Genomic DNA, 12,438 nt, shown 5'->3' on the forward strand with positions numbered 1-12,438 from the left:
CAATGCCACTGTTGGTGAGATTGAGGCGTTAGCCCGGCGGCTGCTCCTACTTCCTAGGCCCACACTGCTCTCCCCTCTGCCTCACCCTTCTAACCCCCCCCCCCTCCCCGCTGGCTCCTTCCACACAGCCCCCAAAGTGCCCAGCTCAGCAAATATTTGAACCTGTGCGAGTTAATCATAAGACCCCCCCCCCCCCCCCCGGGTCGGCACTAGGGCCAGGTTTCAGAGCGGGCAGACAGGGTCAACAGCAAGGCAGCAGCTCAGCTAATCATTAGAGCCACTGAACACGCCGATTGGCACGTGTGCTTTTCTGTTGCTCATTTGAAAAAGGACATTTCAGTCTTGGAAGTAGCCCATTTCCTATTCCTCAAAATCCCCTAATGTAACTCAAGAAATCTGTCATTCATTTCGACTATTGTCTTGGAGGATGTTTTAGTTGAGCTATTTTACATTTAAGGTGTTTGGTGGGCGCAATATTTCTCAAGTTAAAAGATGCGCGATGTGTAAACAATGTGTAAACAAGGTCTGGCTATTGGGCAGGTCTGTCTCACTGTCTATGCTATTGGATAGAGAGCAATCACTGCAGCTGTTCACCCCGTGTTAGTGGGGAAATGGAAATCGTCAAATCACTGCCCAGCCTTCATATACCTGTTGTGACCAAAATTATCCTATTTACACTTGAGGTAAATTTTGGCACTAGAATAACGGTTTCTGACTCATATCGATGCCACATAGGTCGTTTTCAAAGGGTTTTGTTGCTTTTTGAAGGCAGTTCCTCTTTAACCAGCGGTCCCCACTCGCACAGCCCTCAGCCTGGCATAACATTTAGAGAGGAAGGGAGGGAGGGAGGAAGGGAGGGGGAGCTGTACAGAGAGGCACGCAGCCCTCTCACTGTTACACCACCCGTGTCAGATCAAGGAGCAAGCCAGGCAGTCAGGCAAGCACCTGCCTCCAAGCCAAGCCAGAGAGTTACCGGATTACCTGGATTTCATTAAGTACAGCTGAACGGACCGTCACCTCTCTAAGAACCAAAGTAAAATAATCTTGTTTAAGCCACGGAATGGAAATTTTCAGAAGGACTTGAGAGTTTTCTATCTAGAGCTCTGTCTGTTTGGATTTTACACACCGTTATTGGGAGAATTAAACAAAAGACACACCACTGGTGCCTTATACCAGAACATGCACAACTTGCAACGTAAGTTTGAGATCTTGAATCGTTGCAAATCTGACACACTGGATAAGTTTAAAGGGTTTATTGCTAATGCAAGGGCTTCAGCAAAACCTTGAGACACTGAATTTTCTAGATAGATGAATAGGCCTGATAGAAAATGGAAAATAAATGTGCTGGGTAACAGTGTAGTGGAGCTATGGGACAGAAACGAGACTGACAGGTTTTCATTTTATGACCAATCTCCTGGAGCTGTCAAGAGAACAGGTTTTCCTCAAGCCATCGCTTGCTCACTCTCCACTGCTGTTGGTTCATACAGGCCCCATAGATCACCCTGCCGCCTTTCTGTGTGGTCAGGACGGCACGCGGATTTATCTAGGGACAACAGGGCAGGATGTTCAATTTTGACGGTACTGTATTCAGAGGCAATTTTAGAGGCCTCAATCAGAATATGATTTACTACAGAGCAAAAAATAAATAAGCCCATGAATATGAAGCACAAGTTGAATAATGTAGGGTTTACTTGGGTTTAGTGCGTACATGTAGCTGTTCTTTTTAAATGAGATCACATGCCCTTAAAAAGGTAATACCCAGGTAAACTGTCGTCCTTATCACTCCGATAAGCTTTTATCTGGTATACTTTCAGTCAATGTGGCCTATTTCATCATTCCCAAGCTGCCTTTGGAAAGACTCCATTCCCCCCTCCTCTTCCTCCCAATAATCCCCCCCCCCCCCCGGAGAATTACTGGTGTATTTTGGAGCCTCCGGGTGACTGGTGGTGATAAGTGGGTGGCTGTGACCGGGGCAAAGGCTTTTGGACGTGTAGTGGAGCTGCTCTGCTTGGCCTGCCTACGTGCCGCAGCAGCAGCAGAGCTGGTTTTGTCTCTGTGCCAACAGTGGGCTGGACTAAACCGGTACACGACACGCGCGGGGGGAGGGATTGAGCAACCTGCGGGAGGGAGGGCTGAGAGCTACAGAGCAGGAGAGAAAGAGAGAAGGCTGCAGATTCGTTTCACTCCAACTGCGTTAGAGCTATGAGAAGATGTTCACAGCAGCTATAGTCGGATCTATCTCTGGAAAGGATGCTGTGTACTAAACAGATTATTATAGGGCTATTTTAGCCTGTTTGTGTTCTAGTCTATATAGACACTGATCTGCACTACATGGACTGTGCACATTGAGGGATAGCAGCAGCAACTTAAAATGGGAAAAGGCCAGTGAGCTTTCAAAATGAAATCATCGCTTTCAGGAAATGAAAGATGCAGGAGTTGTTGTTGACAGTCCCCCCCCGCGCAATTGGCTGTGGTAAGTGATGTAACACATTACTGAGCAAGGAAGCAGGCAAGCTGCCTTTAAAGACGGCTTTTTAAAATGGGTTTTTGAGATGGTCAGACGACGAGAGCGGGGCTCCATTCAGAACGGATTACGATTGTATCATTCAAATGTGCAACAAGGCTGTCTCTGAAACATGGGAGGATTTGGAGGACTCTTGTCTGAGACCCGAGTTTGACGTCGATTCTGAACCTTTATTTTACCTAGAGATGGACCCTCCAGGTAGGCAAACTGACTTAGCTCATTAACGCTGGGTGTTGCATGACAAGTCTGTCTCAAAAACGTGCTGAGACATTATGGCTACGTATGTATGGGGTACGATGGTCTAAGGCTAGCAGCAGCAGCACAGGAAGTTCCCAAGGCAAATAGTGAGTTCTGGTGGCGGTGAAATGTCACCTTGGCTGTCAGCCCAAAACTACTGCCTACATTGCCATACCCTCTGGCCATCTCTGATCACCTCTTCTGGATCCGTGGATTTAGGCACTGCTGCAACCAGTAAGCTGTTGGAAAGATCCAGCATTTGGAGAAATCCAGCTAAAGGGAACAGACCATTTGCATACATTATTCCATTGCAATGGATATGGCTCATGTTATAAATATGTATATTATGCCCATGGCTCGGTGTCTCTCCTGCTACGTTGAAGGCTGAGGTACGCTGCAGCAGGACAGCAGGCAGATGGGGAACAAAGAAAGTGAAGCAGCTCTAGTAGGTTTAAAAATAGCCTTCTGCCATTTCAGCTCAGCTCCCTCCTGCCTGCTCCTCTGAAAGAGTGGCAGCTATATCGAGTGAGCCTGAGTCACTCGTGTGATTAACCATTCCAATGCAGCGATTAGGGCTTATTGATTCTGAGTGCTAGCAGCATGAAATAGGAATGGGGGGATCTGCGTTAGGGCGAATGCTGTTGCTAAGAAGAAAGCATTTGGAAGAGAAGGGACTGGATGTGTTCAACGCAACGTGGTGATGTCTGAGGTTTTTTCGTCCATGGAGCTTGGTGGGTTCATCGGTTTCTCTACAGACAGTTATATTGGTGGATATGTGGCTGAGTTATATGATTTACAGGATGATTCTGCAATGGTTTACAGTTTTTTGCATTTGAGCTGCAGGCCCAAAGCTGCGCTCCATTTAGGTCTGAAATTATGCAGTGTCATTTATTTTTCCCCTTTTTTTGTGGCCGTTTTGCAGAAAGGCAGAGATTATCTGTGTGCGACATAATTAGGGCAACAGATGGGGTTGATTTCTCGTTGTTGTGATTTATGGTCCCAACACAGAGGAGTGAAGGGGGCTCTTTTTTTTCTTTTCTTGAATGTAATCCATTCTCCCTTACTCCCTCGCTCTTTTTTTCCCCTCTCTCTCTCACTTGCGCTCTCTCTCTTGCTCTCTCTCTTGCTCTCTCTGTCAATGTTGGAGACCAGTGGTATTCTTTCAGCCCAATGTAATCAAGTGGAAAGGATTGGAGGGAGAAAGCCGTATCCTCCCACTGTTCTAACTGCCGCAGACGTTTGATCAGGTTCTTAATCGTCCACTAAGCAAATGGAATAATATTTTCCACTCGCAGCTAGAGAGTAATATATATTTCTACAAGCCCTTTCAGCTCCCCCCTGGCATACTGGCTTAGCATTACATTATATAGACTATGCCAGGAGTGACATCTCTCCTGATAATGGCATGCTCCTGTTTAATGCAATAGGCAATTGACTGTATCATCACATGAACTAAGCAGCCCTCTCTCTCCCCTCTGGAACAATACAGCCCTACCTCCCAAGCCGCCCAAACCCACAGCCCCTGCTGTCACTAACAACGGTATGAACAACAACATGGCGCTGCAGGACGGCGAATGGTACTGGGGAGACATCTCCCGCGAGGAGGTCAACGAGAAGCTGAGGGACACGGCCGACGGTACGTTCTTGGTCCGTGATGCCTCCACCAAGATGCACGGCGACTACACGCTCACGTTGAGGTAAGTCTTTTCCCTCGCACAGCCTCTATAACTAGTGGTGAATATTTCATTTGAATTTGGTCCCCCCTCCCTATTGGTCTCCGCTTCCAGAAAAGGGGGTAACAATAAGCTGATCAAGATATTCCACCGGGATGGGAAATATGGCTTCTCTGACCCCCTGACCTTCAACTCAGTGGTGGAGCTCATCAACCACTACCGCAACGAGTCGCTGGCCCAATACAACCCCAAGCTAGACGTCAAGCTGCAGTTCCCCGTCTCCAAACACCAGCAGGTAACCGTCAGCATGATCATAAACTTAATTTGTTTAGGACTTTTCACACAATGCGTCATAGCTCAAAAGCCTTGGTAAATGAGTCACTGTAGATCTACAGCTCTGCTCTATTTCTTCGCCTCCCTCCTGATCTCAGGATCAGGTGGTGAAGGAGGACAACATCGAGGCTGTGGGGAAGAAGCTCCATGAGTACCACCAGCAGTACCAGGAGAAAAACCGAGAGTACGACCGCCTCTATGAGGAGTACACCAGGACGTCCCAGGAAATCCAAATGAAGAGGACAGCGATCGAAGCCTTCAACGAAACCATCAAGATCTTCGAGGAGCAGTGCCAAACGCAAGAGCGGTACAGCAAAGAGTACATTGAAAAGTTCAGGAGGGAAGGCAATGACAAGGAAATCCAGAGGTAAGGGCTTGATCTAGACCCCCCAAAAAACTGCCCAAAAAATACAATTTGGGCACATTGTTTTCTTATCTGATGGAACTTTTTAATGCTTCATACCCGAGTTATTGTTTTCCTCAGGATCATGGGCAACTATGAGAAGCTGAAGTCTCGTATCAGTGAGATCGTGGACAGCAAGCGGCGTCTGGAGGAGGATCTGAAGAAGCAGGCCGCTGACTACCGAGAGATCGACAAACGGATGAACAGCATCAAGCCCGACCTCATCCAGCTCCGCAAGACCAGGGATCAGTACCTCATGTAAGTATCACCTCCCAGTTTCAAATTCAAATTCAATTCAAGTAACTTTATTTTTCTGGTGATGGGAACGTCTTGTAAAGGTCTCGATACTACCAGTCTCTAATCGGTCTTGTCATGGTTCTTGTATTCCAGGTGGTTGACCCAGAAGGGAGTCAGGCAGAAGAAGCTCAACGAGTGGCTGGAAATCAAGAACGAGAACACGGAAGAGTGAGTATTATAGACTGACCTTCCATACATTATGTTCCTGGCATCTAACGTTGGCAAAGTTATGGGACAAGCAATGGGGTATCGCATCGCACCATTGTTAAATAGTTTGCCATTCGATTTCAAACTTTAAGTGCCTCCGTCTATTTATGTTCTCCAGTCAATACTCTATGGTGGATGACGATGAGGACCTCCCACACCACGACGAGCGCTCCTGGAAGCTGGGCAACATCAACCGGCTGCAGGCTGAGGCACTCCTCCGGGGGAAGAGAGACGGAACATTCCTGGTCCGAGACAGCAGCAAGGCAGGATGCTACGCCTGCAGTGTTGTGTACGTATAAAGACCTTGTACTCATTCTACTTTCGTCCTATAGTAGAGTCATGTAAGCATCTACCTGATCCTGAACTGACCCTACCAGCATTTGGTTACTGATGCAACGTAATTTACCTCAGCGTTTGTACGGCTGTAACAGTGTTCCCTTGAAGGATCAGACTGTGCTGCACTACACCCTTTCTGTTTACCTCAACCTGAAGTCAAGCTGTTTGCTTCTACACTGTTCAGCACATTGACGTTGGCACTGCAAACACCAATTCAGAGACTGTAGACTTTACAGGAACAGGTGTAGACACTGCAGCTCAACCATGTCTAGAGTGAACCTCGTGTGACCAAGGGCTTGATGATTAGTCAAGTCGTAGAGTCAGGTGTGCCCTAGTGCTGGGAACGAAAAAGTACAACCTGACCTAATAAAATATGACTTGACGTTTCTCTCCTTCTCTCCTTCTCTCCTTCTCTCCTTCTCTCCTCTCCAGTGTGGAAGGTGAGGTGAAGCACTGTGTCATCAACAAGACGCCCTCAGGGTTTGGCTTCGCCGAACCTTACAACCTATACAACTCGCTCAAAGAACTGGTCCTCCACTATCAGCACACGTCACTGGTCCAGCACAATGACTCTCTGAATGTTACGTTAGCGCACCCCGTCTACGCACAGCAGAAGCGGTGAGGACCCTCCTGGCCATTCAGTTGGGCAAAAACATGAGACTTGTTTTCCTAAAAATGTATATTTATATATTGTGCTCGGACTTTGGACTCAAAGATTTAAAAAAAATAATAATAATTAAAAACTAGGCCTGTGTCTTGCCTACTAACAGACGTTTGACCCAGGAGAGAGGAAAGGACTAAAGAGACTAACGCAAAACGAAGCCTGAAAACATTTCAGTGACTGTGAACTGACTGTGAGCAGAGTCGAGAGCCTGAATGTAGGTTTGTCTCTCGTATTGTGGGAGCGCAGAGTCGAGGTGAAACTGCTGAACTCTCTCCCCAGCGGAGGACATCGGAGGCCTTTTCCTAATGGAGCTTCACCAGCTGGAATGTCAAAATGCAGATAAAACTTGAGTGCATCATTTTTTCTTTTTCTTTTCCCCCTTCTTGCGTTTTTACTTTCAAGTATATCCCCCTGCGGGTGTCTGTGTGTGTGTCCATGTGACCAAAACTCACAGTATCTGAAAGCTGTTGGGGGTGTCTAACACACGTGTGTGTGTGTGTGTGTGTGTGTGTGTGTGTGTGTGTGTTCAGTGACAGACCATGGATCAGCTGATAAATGTAGCAAAATGGCACTTTTGACAAGTATAATCGTTTTCTTGAAAAGACTCCTACGGACTTACAGTGCAGAGACTCTAAACTGTTCTCTACTGTGGATGAGTGAAGATATGAACAGACTTGAAATGGAATTACTTCATTATGTATATATACAGAGGGGAACGTCAGTACACAGCAAACCTACCGCACCATACCAAAAAAAAAAAGCTCAGTTACTGTTCAGTTATGTCCTAATCTGCTATGCAATTATGTATCTCCCTTATTTCTACAAAGTTGTTTTTATGCTGTTGCAAACCCATAATATAAGCTTGTTTTTAATGAGATGTAAATATCCAAGAGGATATTTTGTGTCAAAATGCCACGATAAAAACTGCTTCAGATTTTTAAGAAAGTAAATAATAGTAACATATACTTTATTACAAATGACTTTATCAGCAACGGATATAAAGATGTAAAAGAAGAGTATTTTATTAGTACTTTTGTTTGCTTCAAACTGATGTTCTCAGGCAGAGCCTTTTGAGTATTTGACAGTTGCTTCAGTCACAAGAAATATTTCTAACATAGCCACGTGTTTTTAGGTCTTTGTCGAAACAGCGGTAGCATCCCAAGTGGCACCCTATTCCTTATAGTATACAGGGGATAGTGTGCCATTTTAGAATGATGGGAATATTTGTTGATTACTGCAGTCATAATGGTGCATGTTGTACTCACCTTTTCAACCATCTCCATGGAAACAACAGTATAGATTTATTTTGTTATATAACCTTTCCCCCAAGGAAATCAGAGCAAATCGGTGTCTTGAAATGATGAAAATTGTTATTAAAAAGATCAATTGGGAGACATTTTATCTTCCCCTATGCATTGTCCACATTGTATTATTTTCTGTATCAGGAAATCTTTGGAGTTGTTTACGTGGGTGGATCAACTCATTTCAAATAGTCCGTGATTGCTTATTCTCATACGACATTGTATACCAAGTGGTTCTGTTACTTGGAGAAAGTGCCCACATTTAGCTGCCAACCCACTAGTAAACATTGGTGTCACCACTGCTCATTTCCCAAAACTATTTTTCGACTCCTGACTTTTTTCCAAGATGTAAATGTCCATGAGTCTAAATTAGGGTGTTCATCTATACTACACCGTTAGCATGTGTGGATTTTTCATTATAAAATATTATGATTAACTTTGAATTAGACTATCATCCAAGCCCAGTCGATTAAAACATTAAATCAAATTATTTTAGTTTGGTGACATTTTCTTTCAAAGGTAGGACTACTTGCCTTAAAGTAATTTGTTTAAATCTACACTGGCTGGCATTGTTGGCAAATGTAACCCTCTACATCATCTATCCCTATTAGAAACATGAAATAAATGTGGCAAATGTAACCCTCTACATCATCTATCCCTATTAGAAACATGAAATAAATGTGTCGTGTGAGGATTAACCTATTGAATTGTATTTTTAATTCCCCTTTGACATAAATGGCTAGTGAGGCGTTTCAATCTGGCACCACTATTATACCTATATATTTGCAGGGAGTAAATTTCCACAAATCTCATGGTATACTTAAAGGTTGAAGAGAAAGAGAGGCATTAGATATGTTTCATTTGAGGAAAAGAAGTGTTGCTGTTGACCAAAACGTATTTTCTTTCTCTCTGGGTGGAATAGTGTGTTAAACAGGACAACTGGAGCGCTGCCTTTTGGTGGGTTCTTACATGTACGACCCCATGACCTTTTATGAGCCCCCCTGGGAGTGGAATTTCGACAAAAGCATAAACAAACTTCTAGTCAGTGCAATGTGTACGAGATGTGTTCACACTGTAACAGTTTTGCGTCAGGGTGTGACCAAAATTATCATCATGTGGAATTTATTTTTACACATGAAGATGAATCGTTTTCTCTCACATTTGACTGTTTCTCTTTTGCTTTGCTCGCATTGGTCAAGGTAAATAACTTCTGAACCAGCTAAAACGAAGCAAGTTTGGATTCAAACTACTATGCCACCTCTGGGACAAATAACTATTGTACTACAGTATACCTTTATACCTTTTCAAGTTTGTTGTATAAATGTAGTTTGATCCCAGGCTGGTCTTGTTTGTTTTACAGTGTCGTCTCGTTCTACACACTTTTCTTTGGAAAAATCTGCACCATTTTGAGGGTTAGACTTTTCTTTTCTCCCTCAGTTGACACATTCACCTGTGAGGTGATTGTTACAGAAACCTTGTTTGCAATTTACCAGTTTTGCTTCAATCGTGTATTGGGCTTTGATTAAAGAAAATAAACATTTGTTTAAAAAAAAAAAAGTTAAACTTTTCAGTGTTATTATTGAAGTAAAATAGCTCATTTTCCACATTGACATCCATGTACACATACCAGACAAAAAAAAGACAAAAGGCTGCTTTTCAGTTGCAGAACTGTGTACAGCTGGGTGTCTTTTTGAGGTTATGCAAATAGAATGGTGTGGTATTATGGCACAGCATTTGATGTCAACAGTGATAAGACGGAACACGCTGTTCCCTCAAGAGAACATTAACACTGTAATTGAATTTATACGTGGTTTTTGCTATTTTAACACACCACTAAATTCTAGAATGGACTTTTCAGTTCCTACTTTTAACCAATACATTTCTACTTGCAGAAATAGGATGTTAATTATAATTGTATTAAATTAAACATACATTTAGTCATTTAGCAGACACTCTTATCCAGAGTGACTTAAGGTTGAGTGCCTTGCTCAAGGGTACAGATATCATTTTTAGTGAGTAGGCTCAGGGATTCGAACCAGTAACTTTTCAGTTAAGATCTCAGCACTCTTAACCACAAGGCTACCTGCCGCCCCATATACACTCACCGGACAGTTTATTAGTTACACCACCCCATTCACGAAATTGGATCGCTCCTACAGACAGTGAGTCACGTGGCCGTGGCTTGTTATATAAAAGCAGGCAGACATCGAAGTGACCTAAGCGATTTTGAGTGTGAGTCGGTGCCAGGCGCGTCGAGTCCAGTATCTCAGAAATGGCCCCCTTCCTGGGCTTTTCACACACGACAGGGTCTAGGGTTTTACCAAGAATGAATCCAAGTCAGCGACAGTCCTGTGTGCGAAAACAGCTTGTTGATGAGAGAGATCGAAGGAGAATGGCAAGAATCGGGTAAGCTAACCGGCGGGCCACAAACAGACAAAACTGCACTGGTGTGCAGAACGGCAATCTCGGAACGCACACATTGTTGATCCTTGTTACTGATGGGCTATTGCAGCAGACGACCACGCCGGATTCCACTCGTATCAGCTAAAAACAAGAAGAAGATGCTCGATGTCACGTGATTATCAACACTGGACAATTGAGGAGTGGAAAAACATTGCCTGGAACATGACAGCGAGTTCAGTTTACTTGAATGGCCTGGTCAGTCCCCAGACCTCAACCCAATAGAGCATCTTTGGGATGAGATGGAACAGGCTGTTCGCTGTCCAATCTGCAGCAACTGCATGATGCCATCGCGTCAGCATGGACGAACATCCCTGTGGAACGTTTCTAATACCTTGTAGAATGCCCTGAATAATTCAGGCTGTTCTAGAGGGAAAGGGGGTGTGATCCAGTCCTAGATGGGTGTACCTCTATCAGATCTTACTTAATTGTAAGATATTTTGTGCATGCACCCCAATAAGCACAGTGTTCCTTTACTTATTAATGCCTTGACCCACCAAAATGGTCTTGTGAATCATTATATTAACAAACCAATGGTTCCATCCATAGCACAATCTTAAACCACAACCCAGTAGGGATTGGCTGCGATCCACCATTTTGTGAAACAAGTTTATCCACACTCTTTTAACACAAGAGGTCTTCAGTGTTGCAAGTGACGTGCCAGCAGGCCATCCCACCCCTGACTCACTGGTAGCAATGAGTCTTGCCCTGGGTTATGCACCATTGCTCCAGCTCAAAAGGCAAATAGTTCCCTGGAGGTTATAGCCATCCCAGCAAACTTGATTTAATCATCTACCGAGAGAGGGGGAGATCATTCGAGCAATGTGACCCAGAGGAAATATAGACTGGATTCTTCACATTGTAGTTCCTTGAATTGCAAATAATAACAACCCTCCTGCCCATTACAGTGCCCTTAGTCTGCATTTTAGAACAGCCAGGTTGGAGAATTCTGGAATGCACTGTTCTGAAACATGCTGAAAGGTTTTTTGTTAGAATTAGATCACCTTCGAGAGCTTCCTCTCAACTAAAGTGGCAGAATGCAGAGGTAGCAACGAGAAGACAGATACAGATGAGGTTGATCAAGCGTATCCTCTGACAACCACTGTCTGCTGTTTGCGTCAGCATCAGAAACGGAAAATGTAAACCACAGAGCACATGACCTTAACCTCTCGATTTGTTCTCCCCTCAGCGGACTGCATCTTTTTCACACTTATGAATAAGACATTTATAAATAGAGCAAAATGTTTCCATAGTAAAATGAAGTACTATCTAAGACATGACAGAGGTAGACTAGATTATGCATGCATTTAATCACAGCTTGTTTAAGTAGTATATCATAGACCTAATTAATATTACTGAAATAAAAAATATTTAGCATTTTGATTAAGGTATCTTACCAATGACAATGTCAGTCCTAATCCAAAGATAGGTCCATGCACAAAGATGAGCCAATTAGCTTTTGTGGCATCAAAGCTAGACCAGTGAGAGGTCAAAGGGGAGTGTCCATTAGGTAAAGGCCTTAAAGTACCACAATTCACTAGTAGCCTACTGATGGTAGGCTTCTGGGATTTCCACCATAATTTGCAAATAAATTCATAAAAAATCCTACAATGTGATTTTCGGGATTTTTTTTTCTCATTTTGTCTGTCATAGTTGAAGTGTACCTATGATGAAAATTACAGGCCTCTCTCATCTTTTTAAGTGGGAGAACTTGCACAATTGGTGGCTGACTAAATACTTTTTTGCCCCACTGTATGCTGAGCACTTGTTGGCTGCTTTTCATTCACTTTGCGGGTCCAACTCATCCCCAACCATCTCAATTGGGTTGAGGTCGGGTGATTGTGGATTACAGGTCATCTGATGCAGCCCTCCATCATTCTCCTTCTTGGTCATATAGCCCTTACACAGCCTGGAGGTGTGTTGGGTCATTGTCCTGTTGAAAAACAAATGATAGTCCCACTAAGCGCAAACCAGATGGGATGTCGTATCGCTGCAGAATGCTG

General features: G+C 44.0%; 1 protein-coding gene across 6 annotated transcripts in view; it reads left to right on the forward strand.

Moving 5' to 3' along the window:
- LOC109874091 (phosphatidylinositol 3-kinase regulatory subunit alpha) overlaps positions 1 to 8,087 on the forward strand; it is a 47,742-nt gene extending 39,655 nt beyond the window's left edge. The window contains exons 1-9 of one of the 6 annotated variants that reach the window (XM_020465856.2): positions 888 to 1,195; positions 4,251 to 4,458; positions 4,549 to 4,729; positions 4,866 to 5,134; positions 5,252 to 5,428; positions 5,561 to 5,635; positions 5,793 to 5,963; positions 6,443 to 6,628; positions 6,781 to 8,087. In XM_020465856.2, coding sequence (XP_020321445.1) covers positions 1,180 to 1,195; positions 4,251 to 4,458; positions 4,549 to 4,729; positions 4,866 to 5,134; positions 5,252 to 5,428; positions 5,561 to 5,635; positions 5,793 to 5,963; positions 6,443 to 6,628; positions 6,781 to 6,811 — 1,314 coding nt within the window. In that variant the 5' untranslated portion in view covers positions 888 to 1,179 and the 3' untranslated portion in view covers positions 6,812 to 8,087. The other 5 variants (XM_020465855.2, XM_020465854.2, XM_031808693.1 and 2 more) reach the window with 5 other exon arrangements.
- The last annotated feature ends 4,351 nt before the right edge of the window (positions 8,088 to 12,438 follow it).

This window comes from Oncorhynchus kisutch, linkage group LG29 (genome assembly GCF_002021735.2).
Source record: "Oncorhynchus kisutch isolate 150728-3 linkage group LG29, Okis_V2, whole genome shotgun sequence".
In the NCBI taxonomy this organism is placed as follows: Eukaryota; Metazoa; Chordata; class Actinopteri; order Salmoniformes; family Salmonidae; genus Oncorhynchus; species Oncorhynchus kisutch.